This window comes from Hemicordylus capensis, chromosome 4 (assembly GCF_027244095.1).
Source record: "Hemicordylus capensis ecotype Gifberg chromosome 4, rHemCap1.1.pri, whole genome shotgun sequence".
NCBI lineage: Eukaryota > Metazoa > Chordata > Lepidosauria > Squamata > Cordylidae > Hemicordylus > Hemicordylus capensis.
In genome coordinates, this window is record NC_069660.1 from 280,734,520 (window position 1) to 280,748,862 (window position 14,343).

The 14,343-nt window shown below is 41.9% G+C and overlaps 1 protein-coding gene across 9 annotated transcripts in view; it reads left to right on the forward strand.

The window, feature by feature from the left end:
• SLC26A7 (solute carrier family 26 member 7) overlaps positions 1–14,343 on the forward strand; it is a 127,845-nt gene that overhangs the window by 89,861 nt on the left and 23,641 nt on the right. For all 9 annotated transcript variants that reach the window (XM_053251063.1, XM_053251069.1, XM_053251064.1 and 6 more), the window contains 2 exons: positions 8,319–8,396; positions 9,896–9,991. In XM_053251063.1, the coding sequence (XP_053107038.1) occupies positions 8,319–8,396; positions 9,896–9,991 (174 nt within the window). The remainder of the gene's footprint in view (positions 1–8,318; positions 8,397–9,895; positions 9,992–14,343) is intronic.

The following is a 14,343-nucleotide window of genomic DNA, read 5'->3' on the forward strand; positions in this document are numbered from 1 at the left end:
TAGAGAACCTTTTAATAGAGACACCAGTGAGTGAATCTGGGATAGTCACCTAACAGCTTCAAACATGGGTACAAGAGAACCTCATTACTTGCGGGGGTTCTGTTCCTCCCCTACTGCCACGAGCAACAGAGCCATGAGTAACCAGGCATTACAGCTATGGGGAAAGGGATGTTAGATCCTAGGGTGGAGGGAAATTGGCAAAAAATAAAAAATTAAAATTAAAATTAAAGGCCAAAAAAGGCAAAACTTACTGTGATGTGCTCCACGGGGTCTGTGTGTGTCCAGGAATCCTCCCAAAGGATAAAATGCTCCCAGAACTGCAAAAAACCATGTTAAAGGTCCGACCGCACCCCCCCCCCCATATGAGACACAAAATGCTGGGTGGAAGTGACCTCTGCAGTCACTTCTGGCCCTCTAGGAACTGTGGATACATTGGTTTTAACCTTTTCGTATCCACGGATACTGGAAACAGATGTCTATAGACACCCCATGGATATGCGGAACCGCAAATAGCAGTTCCGCTAATAACAAGGTTCTCTTGTACTACTGAGCCACAATCTTTCCTAAGTGGGAAAAATAACAATTATGTGTTAACAATCTCCTAATATCTCATGAAGATATTAATATAAATCAGTCATACAGCCATAAGAATAATGTAGAGAAATGACATAATAGAGCTGTTCTCACTATCATTAACTGAACATAAGAGCAGCTCTGCTGGATCGGGCCCAAGGCCCATCTAGTCCAGCATCCTCTTTCACACAGTGGCCCACCAGATGCCACTGGAAGCCTACAGCAGGAGTTGAGGGCATGCCCTCTCTCCTGCTGTTACTCCCCTGCAACCGGTACTCAGAGGCATCCTACCTTTGAGGCTGGAGATGGGTAGGAGATGTCTCCTACCTGAGTTCATGAGCTGTGTTTCCATTTCCCGATTGTCTGTGAGCAAAAAGCAAGGTAGGAGAAGGAGGAAATGATCATCTTCTAAGCAGCAGCTGGTACAGAGGGCTCTGTCCTACCCAGCAGCTCTACCCAGCTCTTTAACAAAGTAAGATGAAAGGCCCTCTGACCCAGCTGCTGCTTAGCAGATGATCACTTCTTCCCCCTCCTACCTTGCTTTTTATTCACAGATAATTTGAAAATGGAAGCAGGCATAGGTCCTGTATAGCAGAGTGTTACAGAGCGGAAACTAAGGCTTGTTAAGTAAATTGAACAAAGTTACTAAGGCTTATTACTTAACTATTACCAAATCATAAGCAACAGTCCTACTCCGAGTGAAAGAACATCCTAACAGAAAAATAACACTCTGAAGTGTCCAGTAAGCAATTCAAACTGACCAGTCTACAGAACTGATGATTGCCATGAATAGTCTAAACGTTATGACAAGCCTATACACAGATATGCATGCAATACATTAGTGGACAAGAATAAGGACAATGTATAGAAACATAAATCACAACATCCCGAACTTGGGAGGTGTCTCCTACCCAATTAGAGATTGTGGGAACCAGCCTAATATCTGAAATATAGTATCCTAAAGAAGTATCCTAAGTAAATCAGACCAATACATTTTGGTTAGGTAAAGTGTGCCATCGAGTCAATGTCGACTTCTGGCACCCACAGAGACTTGTGGTTTTCTTTAGTAGAATAAAGGAGGGGTTTACCATTGCCATCTCCCATGCAGTATGAGATAAAGCCTTTCAGCATCTTCCTATATTGCTGCTGCCTGATAATAGGTGTTTCCCATAGTCTGGGAAACATACCAGCGGGGATTCAAGCCGTCAACCTCTGGCTTGCTAGTCAAACCATTTCCCCACTGCGCGATTCCACTGGTACCTATATCGGGCAGCCGCGATATAGGAAGATGCTGAAAGGCATCATCTCATACTGTGTGGGAGATGGCAATGGTAAACCCCTCCTGTAGTTGACCAAAGAAAAGCTACAGGGCTCTGTGGTCGCCAGGAGTTTGCACCAACTCGATGGCACACTTTACCTTATAAGTTTTGGTAGTGAGAGCAGTTCTAGTAATTGGTTGTGCCTAGACACAGTAGACTCACTTCAGACACCAAACAGTGGTTTGAAGAATTGCGAATGAGCAGCAATAAGCCTTGAGCGCTTGCATTTCCTTCCCCCTTTCTTTACATATGAGTGGAAGTGATTTTTTTAGAAACTTCCACTTCTAGTTTGAGACAAATTATTTGCCAACTTGTCCGATTGTGGCAAACCATGCTTTGCTGAAAACTAGAAGCAGAACCTTCTAATCTCCCCCAGTACAAGTGGAGGCAAGGGAAAGGAGCAGCAGATGGAGTGAGAGATTACAAATGTAATCTCTCAGTCCTCTACTCCATGAGGCTCTCCACTGCTCACTTGCAGCCCCCCAAGCCCTGATTTGGAGGGTCATTTGAACGCAGCCATAGTCACAATGAATTCTCTTAGGTCATCAATTAACATCATCTTTGGGCTTCACATGCACCTGCAGTGATATGGACTCTGCTTTCTTTTGATGTGATCCTATGCAACTGTGAGGTGTATGTGGCTTACATCCAGATGGGAGGAGAGCTGGTCTTGTGGTAGCAACCATGAATTGTCCTCTTTGCTAAGCACGGCACACCCTGGTTTGCATTTGAATGGGAGACCACATGTGAGCACTGTAAGATATTCTCCTTAGGAGATGGGGGGGCCACTCTGGGAAGAGCATCTGCATGCTTGCATGCAGAAGGTTCCAAGTTCCCTTCCTGGCATCTCCAAGATAGAGCTGAGAGAGACTCCTGCCTGCCACCTTGGAAAAGCCGCTGCCAGTCTGTGTAGACAATACTGAGCTAATGGACCAATGGTCTAACTTGGTATACGTTAGCTTCCTATGAGCCCTTGATTACTGTGTTTTCATTTATACATGTCTGTGATCAACCAGAGTACAAGAACCTACTGTCTGAAGGTGCACTTACTATGACTCATGAATTGTCTCTAGTCATCCCCACTTCAGCTATTCCACTTTCCATGCTTCATCTGCTGGTGGTGGCAGGACTTGTTCCTGGCACAGTAGCATGAATCTATGCTGCAGTGGTACAATGAACCTGAGTTTCTTGCTGGAGTGTGCCATTGCCCCATTTATTTGCATGGTTCACAGAGGCAACTTTTGGAATAAATTAGAAAACATATCGCCTTGTGTCACTCTGTGCCTCCTTGCTAGCTGTGGTAAAGACTGACATATTCACTTTCTTCAGAGCAGACTCTGCTGGTGTTGTTTATACTTGATTCGTAACCACAGAAATTTATTCAATTAGGAGGAACATGTCCTTGGGCAGAAGAATTCCAAAGTATAATAGGATGTGAGTCAATAATAATTCAGCCACTTGAGAAGTTCTTTTTGCCTGTTTGGGATAAAACTTCCTTGGTTCACAATTGAATTTCATGCTCAATGTTTTGATTCCCAGATCCTATCTCATGTAGGTTCCTCTCCACAGTAACATTTACCATGAATTCAAGTTCCAAAAATGCATTTGTTAACAGCATGGCTGCAATCCAGTCAAGTCGTTATTTTAGGTCTTATAAATGTCACTCTTCCAGGTATAAATGTTCCAGGTTGGCCTGGTTGTGGAAAGCCTAATTTAAGGTACATTAACTGAATCAGGATTGTTAGAAGTGGCTGAAGGGGAGATCTTTTCACCCACACTTGCAATGCTTTTTTGTGCACATCAAACTGATTACTGGAAGACATTTGTGATTATGAAGATAGACCTAGCAATTCATGATTTTCAAAATGTGTTAATCCAGGGGTTCCCAACCTGTGGTACTCCATACATTGCTGAACTACATCAACCCCAGCCACAATTTTATTGTGGCTGGGGATGATGAGAGTTGCAGTTCAGCAACATCTGGAGTACCATAGCTTGGGAAACCCTGTGTTAATCCAAAATAATTGAGGATGATCCTGTGCTCCCTGCTTTCTTTGATTATGTAAAGTCAGAGCTTTCAGGCAGCAATGGAAATTCTGGGCAGAAATGACACACCAGTACCCCTGATCCCTACAGTTGATACCTTAGGGACAACCCAGCATGTGCTGTTCCTTTCAGCTGTTTTGATTGAAAGAGAATGGCCATACAGTCCACATAGCAACTTCCTGATGTGTTATGGTGGTGTCCTGGTTAAAAAACAAAACAAAACTGTGTTTGCCTTTTCCTGGGACACTCCTTGCACTCACAGCTGGGTGCCCCACATTCTAATAAGAAGCCTTCCATAACTGGCTCCAGATGAAAGGAGGTTCGCTAAGGATTCTTCAGCTACGGTTTTCTGCCCTTGTGGCTCTGGCCTCCTGGAAAATGTTACCCATGTTTTGTTATATTGCTCTTTGTATCAAGGTGCTAGAGAAGAACTTATTTCTCCCCTGTTAGATAGATTCCCTGGAAGGTGTGAGCTTTTTTTATACACAATATTGCCTTGTGGATACTAGCTGTGAGATCACAAAAGTGGTGGCCAAATTTTTTAATATTGCTATGAGATTAAGGTCTCAATTTTAGGAGTTGTTTTACTGTTTTTAAAGTAATCTATCCTGGATGCTTGTATACTGTTTTATTGTGTGTAATTATCAGTCACTATTTGTGTATATTAGTTATATTTGTTATTCTGATTTTTATCTCTTGGCTGGCCAACGGCTGTAATAAAAACTGACTTGACTAACTGGCTCCAGATTCAAACAGTGGACATCTTCCTCCCTCCACAGTTCTGTGCATCAGCAGTTCTCTCTGGCTGAAGGGGGGCAGGGAGAATCACTTGCCCCTTTTCATCTGCCACTGAAAGCTTTGGAATGTAAGGGAAGGCATATGACCAACTACTGGCTTTATGCATAATGGACAAGGTCAACAAATCGGAAAGAAAATGACAGTGTTGGAGTGATTTCAGAGGCCAGACACAGGCACAAAGTACATAAAAACTCTGGCAAACCAAATAGTCCTCTGTCTTGGCAACCAAAGCTGGTCATGACAGTCCTTTCACAAACTGGATCCAGTCACCAGACTGTCCAAGAGCAAAGAGAGCAGAAGATGGCAAAAAGGGACTTGCCCTGTTCAAAGAGAGAGTAGCCTGAACAGAATAACCAATCAGCTCAGAAGAGTGATGAGTATACATGCTTGGGAGTGATGAGTATACATGCTTGTAAAGAAACAGGCAGTTTGTGAGTGAGAATGGAGGAGCTAAGAAAGATGAAGCTGAAAGTTCATGGAAGCTGCCTTAGAGTGTAGAGGTGTCTCTCTGAGGAACTGATGTAATCTGTTGTAGTTCAGTTCTTTATTATTACGGTCTGTTGTAGTTCAGTTCTTTATTATTATGGTCCAAGACCAAAGAACAGCAACAAAGGCAACAGTCAATAAAATACAGAGTTATTAGGGCTGTTACTTCTTACTATAAACTACTTTAATCATTCACTCAATCTGTTGTAGACCTGTAAGCACTGCTACTTGCCTCCATCTGATGTTCAACCTCTATATTTGTAAATAAACCAGACATTACAGCATAAATCTCCAGTGATCTCTCTTTCCGATGAAAGTGCAATTAACATCTTTGAGATCCCATTAAGTGTTCAACTTGGTCATACTAGAGTTCCAACTAGTTTAAAATGAATTTATTACTTCCAAATCACACAAATAAGAAATCACTCACACGTAAGGAGGCAGGAGATTGCAAACAGTTGATGGTTCAAATGGAGATGAAATCACTGGAGAATGTTGGCTCTTGATCCATTAGGTGAAAGGATGGTGGTTTTTACTTCATGGGCTTCATGGGGAGGGCTTCATGGCGATATACAACAGCGATTGAAGTAAACAAGCAGGCAGGGCTGTTTAAATGGGATTGGTTGGCCGAGAGGGACTTTGCCAGTCAATCCCTGATACCTTGATCCTGACTTTGATTTTGATCAGGCTTGAGTAGGTGATTTCTGCTTACACATACACAGGTACACTTGATTAATCTATTACTAAGGGATTTGCCTAACAAATACACAAACTGCTAAGAAGTCTATTCCAACAATAACATGATTCGCTGCTATGCATGCAGTGTAAACCCCTGATGCCTTTGTGACAACACAGGAAACCTAAACCTAGATAGTGTTGCCCCTGAAATGTCCCACTGCTTGGGGAAGAGGGGAGTGTGCATAGCAATATCTATTAGCATGATGCATCGAAAAACCTTGCAGATTCAGGTACAAATAAGAAACAGATCTGAATACGAAAGGAGCACTTCCAAAGAACAACAACACAGAACAGTCTGGAACTATATCTTATGGGAGTTGTGTGGGTGCTGCTCAGAACAGAAGTCCCATGTCTCCTCTGTCCCTCAGTAAGGTGCCATAAAGGAGAATGCAGGGCACCATGCTCTGAGTTCCAGTTCATTTGTGGGATGGGGAAACTTGCGATGTGGCGATGTCACATTGCTTCTTCTCTCTCTGACTATACAAGAGCAGAAAGAAATGTAGGACTGCTGTTTCTGACAAGAACCAGGTGTTTCCCATCACATGTAATTCCAGTATTAGATGCTCAGGGGCAAAATGAAGACTTCTCGAGTGGAGCAGCGTCAACTTTTAATTTGAAACGTTTTTAAAAATTGTAATTTTAATTGTCATTTTAACCTAGGCTGTTAAGTTGTTAAACAACTTAACTTGTTTAATTTTATTAGTCTTTTATTTTACATTGTATCTGTTTTGTTAATGTTGTGAGCTGCCCCGAGCAGTTGTGTACTGGAGGAGCGGGGTATAAATATTTTACATACATACATACATACATGAATACATGAATCCTCCTTCAGGTAGAGAGGCAAAAAAAGAACGTGAAGCTTCTTCAGTAAAACCTGAAGTCCTTGCATAGAGGCTGCAATGCTAAGCATACTCAGAAATATGCTCCATTGAAATTAGTAATGTTACTTCTTAAGATGAGTTCGAGGGCCTGACTTCATGTTATATATACACCAATGCATGTAACAAAAGCCTGATGGTTGGTTTTCCTAGGGAGCAGAGAAGAAATGGGAGAGAGTGTTTAATTCTCTTCTCGCCTGCCACTTCTCCTCGCCAAGACCTTGCCCCCAGCCTTTTTCCCTAGGAGAGGCAGCCTGTGGGCTTTTCGTATGCAACAGGTGTATACATATATCATGTACAGTTGCACCACCTCAAGCCTCATTCATTTTGGTGAGACTTGGTGTGTGTAACTTCCTTGGGACTGTGCCCATTGTGTAAAGACAAACACAAAATGAACCCGCATTGTAGTTTAAGAAAATTGTTGGTCTGTAGCTCATTGGCAGAGCATCTGCTTTGCATGCAGAAGGTCCCAGGTTCAATCCCTGGCATCCCCAGGCATAGCTAGGCAAGATTTCTGGTAGGGCTAGGAAAGAAAACCCCGGAGAGCAGCTGCCAGTCCATGTAGATGACACTGAGCTAGATAAATCTGTGGTCTGACTCAGTGTAAGGCAGCTTTAGGAACATAGGAACATAGGAAACTGCCATATACTGAGTCAGACCATTGGTCTATCTAGCTCAGTATTGTCTTCACAGACTGGCAGTGGCTTCTCCAAGGCTGCAGGCAGGAATCTCTCTCAGCCCTATCTTGGAGAAGCCAGTGAGGGAACTTGAAACCTTCTGCTCTTCCCAGAGCAGCTTCATCCCCTGAGGGGAATATCTTGCAGTGCTCACCCATCAAGTCTCCCATTCATATGCAACCAGGGCAGACCCTGCTTAGCTATGGGGACAAGTCATGCTTGCTACCACAAGACCAGCTCTCCTATGCGGGACCTTGCAAAAGCAACAACAACAGCTTCGCAGTTGGATAGGACTCTGGCTCAGTGGAAGAGCCACCACTTGTGGCTTGAGTGGTGAAGGTCCCGGGTTCAGTTTCTGACGTCTGAAGCCTTAAGGAGCCTCTGCCAGTCAGTGCAGACCATACTGAGCCAGATGGCTCAATGGCCTGACTTCCTGTTTCTGTGCAAAATGCTGTTCCATGCCTGTAGGTCTTCCAGTTCAGAAGCTGTTTTTAAGTGATTTCTGCGATTTAAAAAAAATCTTATACCTTGTGTTATTGGTATATGATACATGTATTCACTCTTTTGGTGGGCTAAGGGAAACCCACCACAGGTCAGATCTTAAATTATCCTCAGGCACTTCCAATCCACAGACTATGTGAGAGCCAAAATCTCCTTTGCAGGCTCCTTTAATTTTTATGTGTCTGCAGTGTTTTGTTATGCTCAGCAACTTTAACAAACCAAGCACTTTCATCTCATTTTAGATATGCTTTAGAATTTGAATAATGTGATTATTTATGCTTTTCCTTTCCAATTGTTTTTAGGTGGCTTGTCTAATATCTTCCATATTGGTGCTTGTGGTAATCTATGCAATAGGACCCATGTTATACTGGCTGCCGATGGTATGGTTCCTTTTAAAAATAATTATTATTCTTTGTGTTGCATATTTCCATAGACCAAACTTTTCTTTCTGAAAATGGCTGCTCCGCCTTTCATTATGATTTCATGAGTATAAATGGGAGCAATGATCTCTTAGGAGGGAGGGAAACACACCAGGTTTATGTGCCAGGAACAAATAAAAAAAAGTTTTCTTTCTATTTTGCTTGAATCGGAAATGGGTTGCCTGTTTTCATTGGACTTATTGCAGAAGTTTAGAACCGTTGCACCTAGCATACAGTTTTTGTTATGTGTTTCCATGGTTTTTTGCTTTGCTTGTTGTTGTTGTTTTGCCATAGGGCAAAAATTGAGGTCAGATCCTTTAGCATACCCTTCTTCAAGTGTAGAAGAGTAAAAACCCTTCTCTTCCAAATAACGAAAAAGCTCCATTGTATAGCAAGAGTGCTGAAGAAGGAGACATAAGAGCACGAGAGAAAGGGGAGCAGAAAACAGGAATGTTAGCGGCCTGTGGGCTGCGGCAATTTTGTTCCACCCAGCCTTTGATACCCCCACCAGCCTCGTGCTTCATTTCATTGGTGAAGGTTTCAAATCTACTGTTACCTGTTTCCTCGCTCCAAATCACCCCTTAGCTCTTTTTCCTCCTGTGTGCACGCTACAGAAGAAAAACCACTTGGACAGGTGACTAGGAGCTGGGGAGTGCTGGACAGAGAAAAGGTTAAGCACCTCTCTTTCTCACCTTTCTACTTCTTTTCTCTAAATTTCCTCTTTTCAAAGGGAATCTGCGCTTTTTTAAAGTGTTGTGGTATGCGGGTTATACATTAGTGCAGGATTTCTTAACCTTGGGCCCCCAGATATTGATGGACTATAACTCCCATCATCACCAGCTACAATGGGCATGGCTGGGGATGATGGGAATTGTAGTCCATCAAAATCTGGGGGCCCAAGGTTAAGAAACCCTGCATTAGTGTATAACATTTTCTCACTGTAACTGCTGTTTGACAGTGGAACAGTCTGTGTCCTGCAGTGGTGGGCTGTCCTTCACTGGAGGTTTCCAAACAGAGGTTGGAGGGCCTTCTGGCAGGGATGCTGTAGCACTGAACAGGGAGTTTGACTAGAAGACCTCCAAGTTTCCTTCCAACCCCAAAATTCCATAATTTCTATTATTCAATATTGTTTGTCCCTGACTTGCAGCCTGCTCCAATGCATGATTACTCAGAAATAAGTCCCAGTGATTTCAGTAAGATGTACCTCCAGATCTCTGTAGGGATCCAGGGTCCCTCGCAACTGGAGTCTTCTGCACCTGCAGAGGAGTCCCTGCGCAGGCACAGAAGACCCCAGTTGTGAGGGACCATGGATCTCTACAGAGACCTTCCGTTACAGGTAAGCAACCTGTTTTTATGTGATGAGGAAAGACCACCATGGGTGGGGCTGGAAGAAGGAAAACCACTGCAGATTGATCATTTCCCCCAAGTCTACCTTCTAATGAATGTTTCTTTCATTGCAGTGTGTTCTAGCAAGTATCATTGTAGTGGGATTGAAGGGAATGCTGATCCACTTTCGTGACTTAAAGAGATATTGGAATGTGGATAAAATAGACTGGGTAAGTGAAATTTAACCCAAGAAGATTTCTTGAAAGAGGCTTCCCAAGCATGGGATAATTTCCTAGGTGCTTTGCGTTCTCCCTTTTGTGATGCCAAAGGAAAGGAGTTGTGCTGGGATCCAATGTTCTGGGGCCCATTAAGCAATATTGTGTTTCCCATTCAGAAGTTTAGCAACACTTGAAGCAGAGTTAACATGGTGGGACAAGTCTGGCTTTGTATCCTAATAGAAGTTATTCAAGCAACTGAATTTATCTACAAAATTCAAAACATTAGTAATAGTGCAAAATGTTTCAAGAAGAAAGATCTGCTTAAATCCAAATTAATCTGAATTGTCTAATTTTGTATGTGATTAATGTTGGGGTAATTACTTATATAGCAGAGTATTTCAGGAGCTAACTCACTCCCATTATAGCAGATGTTAACAGGGTCTCAGAGGCAACAGCTTGTAAATTCATGTAAGGTTAAACTAATCTACTTTATTCACATAATGATAGAAAAGACCTATATCTTACTGCTGGCTACATGGTGGTCAGAGAGAGACCTATAGAAGCATGGTGGGTAGAAAGCAAGCTAGAAGCATTCTGGGAAGGAGGAGGAGGAGGTGGTGGTGGTCATCATCACACCCAGGAAGTTCCCGAGTACAGTCTACCAATTGAAGAGTCATTGAGGCAGAGATAAACAGGAAAGAGGAAGAGACCCTAACACTATCTCTACTCACAATGCCCCTAGTGGTCATTAGGGTCACTGGTGCAAAATGTCAACGCCATCTGGAGCTGGATCTCCAACACTTCAGTCCCTTAGCTCAATCCCAATCATTACTGTTGTCCATAATGTCAAATATTAAGCATTGGAAACCAATGAAAATTACAGCTGGTTGGTCCGATATTTGCAGGAAAATGTTTAAATAAAAATAAATAATTCTATAATACTTATACAAAATGGAAAGTAAAGAGCAATGATAAAGTGCAATGATGTATAGGAAGAAGGCACATTTTCTTGTAAATCATGGACAGCATCACCATCATAAGCAACTCATAAAACATCTCCAGAATTAAGTGATGCTTATCCAGAAAGGTTGCTGCCCCTCAGCTAGAAGGAAGGAATAAGATTTAACTCCCATTAAACAAGGCAAGGGATTCATTTATAGTCTCCTCCTTTTGCATTTTGCAGATATTTCAGCATCTCTACTTTATGAATATCAATGCAAGTATGGTCATTAGCCATTCTCATAACCATTTTATTTTGCTTCTGGTAAAGGAGTATCTTTTTCTTTTGCAATTTGTTTTCCAGAATCTTCCTTCTCATTTAAAGTTGAGTAGCAGTTGTTGTTTTTTAACTCCTGGGGTGCTAGTCTTGTATTGCAGTGTGGAGTTTGGGTCTGATTCTGTTTTGTGTGTAAAGTTTATTTTCAGATCCCCCCCCCCTTTAAGCTTACCTAGGCTTGTTCTCTTCTCCTATATCTCTGCTTCCGCCATTTGTTTGTTATGAAGCCTCTGTATTGCTGAGGGTTTCTTATCCTGGTAATGTGACTTTGCAGATGTGGAGAAGGTTGTTGACAGGAATCACTCAGTCAGAGATGTTTCAAACAAAAACAAGAATAACTTCTTATTAAAGATGCTTTCTGAGGTTTGTGTACAGTACTATTAAGTAGGGCTGTTAACTTGCTTGGTTACAGAATTGTTGTTTATTTTTACAGAGCTTGGTTATATTTCACTCAGTACTTAAAACTTTAAACCAGTTCCTTCCTAGAACTGTTCTTTTTACACAGTGGCCACATTCACACATAATGTGGAACTGCAGGTTCAATGGACCAGTGGTTCTGCCCCCACCACCTGTCCGCATACTGATGAAACAGAGAGCGGGCTCTCTGCCGTCAGGGAGACTGCAGAGAGGAGAGGGAACTGGCTTTGCAGGCTTCCTTCTTGCTTGAAGGACAGCCTGCACAGCCAGTCACGCCCGGAGAGAGGGAGGAACTTCCTCCCTCAAGTCCAGTTGAAGTGAATGCAGCCTCTAGTACTGCATTCGTATGTAATGCTCCACAGCTGGAACCCCGGTTATGAGCAGCAAAACTCACTACAAACTGAGGGTTCAAATTGGAGTCTGTGGAGTGCAACTTCAGGTCGCTGGATGAATGGGATCAGAGTTGCATGCATTCGGACATAACGGTAGGGAAACCCCTGACCCCTGTAACTCTGGTTCTGTGTTACATGTGAATGCAGCCAGTCTTAATTACAGACTGTCATTTAGCTAGTCTTTGTCACAGACTGTTTTTAATCCATTGAGTCTAAAGCATCTCCTTTTGAGACTGCTTCTCACCATACCCAAGAATCTACTCCTCTCTCTCCACTACTCACTCCTAACGGGCACACTCTAACTGCCACTCATGATTGACAGCTCCCCTCTGTTCCAAACTCATTTACAAAAAATAGTTCTGCTCCATGCATCATTGTATCATTTCATCATATGTAGCAGAAAGGAGTTTGAGTACTTTCGCAATCTCTAAGAAATGTGACTTCAGTTAATATTGACTTTGGATTGCAAGTGTCCTCTAAACCATCAAACAGTATATTAGAAATTATTGCTTTTATTGCAAATATCTTTTGATGGAAATGAGGATGGCAGCTCTATTAAAAACATTTGGGGCAATAAAGTTCATATGTAAAAACATTTGGAAATAATCCATAGTGATCCTTTGGGGTAGGTATATAAATAAGGAACATTGGAAAGGGTGCGCTTCAAATAACCAAGGCCTGGGTTGTTATCTTCATCATTTTGGCAGGTGGAAGCATCTGGATGTTCGTTAGCTTTTAAGGTCTATTTATTTTTGCACCCCAGTTCTCTTTCAGCTTTCCACTGAGTCACATATGAGATTATCATGCCTTCACCTGTCCCCATTTTCAAAATATAATACTTAATCTTCACCTGGCTGGTTGCTAATATTTTTTACAGCACAGTACTTCATCTTTTGACTGTGGGCTTTCCAGAAGCAACTGGTGGACCACTGTGGGAAACAGGACACTGGACTAGAAGGGCCTTGGACCTGATCCTGTAGGGTTCTTTTTATGTTCTTAGCTGGAGTCTTGTTTTGGCAGAATATAATCAATCAATCAATCAATCAATCAAGTTTGTTAAACCAATCTTTAGTAAGCAGAACAGAACAATGCTATGTTACTTAGTACTGCAAATGAAAACTTTAGTATAAAAGAACTATATACCACTAAGCATACAAGATGCTGGAGAACTGGATATACATCAAGGGGCCCAGAATGATTACATTTGATCATTTATAATTTTGACTTTTGTCTCCATAGCTATAAGCAAAACAATTGCTATAATTTCTGGTACTGCCTTGTTATTATCTGAAAGGAGATAAAATCATAATATTTGGATGAACTTCCAGGATAAATAGCAATCAATGGGTCATATATAGTCAAAATTTCAGAAGAAGAACACATGCTTTAATGTTTCAACCGTCTGAACCGCAAGGGAGCAGAATGTAATGTAGCAATCTGGGTCATGGGTAGATAAGTCTTCTTTAGTGATTTGATTGATGATGGTGCTAGCACTTAAACCAACATGTAGTGATTTTCTATTAACTGTCCCAGCCATCTTTTTAATAATATGTTGTCAAAGAGCTATTTCAATTTCTTTAATCTTGCTGAACCTTGTCCTTGATTTTTTTTTTTTAAATCACCGTTGGAACATCAACAAAACTGCTGCACTCTGCATCAGGGTGGTATCTTGACGTCCTGATTAACAAGAATTCTGACTGAAAGCCATAGTAAACCTCAGGAAGGGTGAATAACAGAGAAGAGATGGTTGTTTTGGCCAGCCCTGTCCAGGCGTTTGTGCTTTGTATTATGACTGAAATGAAGATGTAACATTTACAAAGGAGGAGCCATAGGGCCTTCAGCGATCCCCCCCCCCCGGTGCCCTTGAAATAGATCTTGTATTTGTACTTTCCTTTGTGTTCTAGGTTGGCTGTTTAAAATGGCATAGGACTCTTGGTGGAAGAGCCATCAAAATATAATATAATATAATATAATATAATATAATATAATATAATATAATATACAGTTAAATATCATATTTGTTAACATACCAGATATTGCATAGAAGCAGCCAAGTCGCCTACTACTCCTACTATGAATATTTATTTGCTGCTTTTCCACAAAAGTTCTCAAAACAGCTCAGACAGACAGACAGACAGACAGATAGATAGGATGGTTCTCTATCCCCAAAGGGCTCAAAGTCTAAAGGAAATGTAAGATAGACACCAGCAACAACTATTGGATGGATGCTGTGCTGGGGCTGGATGGGGACAGTTGCTCTTCCTCTACAACCTATAAAG